Source organism: Eimeria mitis, genomic scaffold (assembly GCF_000499745.2).
Source record: "Eimeria mitis Houghton genomic scaffold, Emh_scaff4744, whole genome shotgun sequence".
Taxonomy (NCBI): domain Eukaryota; phylum Apicomplexa; class Conoidasida; order Eucoccidiorida; family Eimeriidae; genus Eimeria; species Eimeria mitis.
This window is the reverse complement of record NW_013573044.1, coordinates 3,552-4,504: the sequence shown is the minus strand read 5'-3', so window position 1 is coordinate 4,504 and position 953 is coordinate 3,552. Positions and strand designations below refer to the sequence as shown.

Sequence of the window (953 nt, the reverse complement as noted above, 5' to 3'; positions counted from 1 at the left end):
ATATATATATATATATATATATATATATATATATATATATATATATATATATATACATATATATATATTTATTTATGTATAATATTTGTGTTGTTTAGGATGCGTTTACTAAAGGAAAACGACATAGAAGCATACACTCGTTTGGTGCAGCAGACGAAGAACGAAAGGCTGCAGGAGCTGCTGCGGGCGACAGAAGAGTTTCTGGCGTCTCTGGGGAGAAAAGTACAAATACAAAAAATGGAGACAGATAGAATGCATGCACATACACAGACCCAGCTGTATGTACACCGCAAAGTGCATGCTTGTTCCTGCTGCTGCTGCTGCTGCTGCTGCTGATGATGATGATGATGATGATGATGATGATGCTGTGGTTGTTGCTGTTGCTGCTGCTGCTGCTGCTGATGATGATGATGATGTGGCTGGTGCTGTTGCTGCTGGTTTATTTGGTGCTGCTGCTCTTGTTGTTGTAGTTGGTGCTGCTGCTGTTTTAGTTGTTGCTGCTGCTGTTTTAGTTGTTGCTGCTGCTGTTGTGTTTGTTGCTGCTGCTGTTATGCGTGTTGCTGCTGCTGTTTTATTTGTTGCTGCTGCTGTTTTATTTGTTGCTGCTGCTGTTGTGTTTGTTGCTGCTGCTGTTTCATTTGGTGTTTGTGTTGCTGTATATAGCATTTAATATATGGGTTTCTATCTTTTATCTTCATTTGTTTTTTTTTCTTTTTTTTCTTTTTCTTTTTTTTCTTCTGATTGTTCTTTTGCTGCTGTTGCTGCTGCTGCTGCTGCTGTTGCTGCTGCTTTTGCTGCTGCTGCTGCTGCTGCTGCTGCAGAGGTGCTGAGGACGGCGTTGACAGCCGTAAGGACGGCCCGGAGGGTGTTGCAGCATCTGGGTCACCTGCTGCTGCAGCTGCAGCTGGTGCAGCAGCAGCAGCAGCAGCAGCAGCAGCAGGAGGTAAAGGAGA

At 43.4% G+C, this 953-nt stretch overlaps 1 protein-coding gene across 1 annotated transcript in view; it reads left to right on the top strand.

Moving 5' to 3' along the window:
* Positions 1 to 298: 298 nt before the first annotated feature.
* The window catches only part of EMH_0077330 (uncharacterized protein), a gene marked incomplete at both ends in the record, with an annotated part of 888 nt that continues 233 nt past the window's right edge, over positions 299 to 953 (top strand). Inside the window, 2 exons of the mRNA XM_013499847.1 lie at positions 299 to 422; positions 822 to 953. Coding sequence (XP_013355301.1) covers positions 299 to 422; positions 822 to 953 — 256 coding nt within the window. The remainder of the gene's footprint in view (positions 423 to 821) is intronic.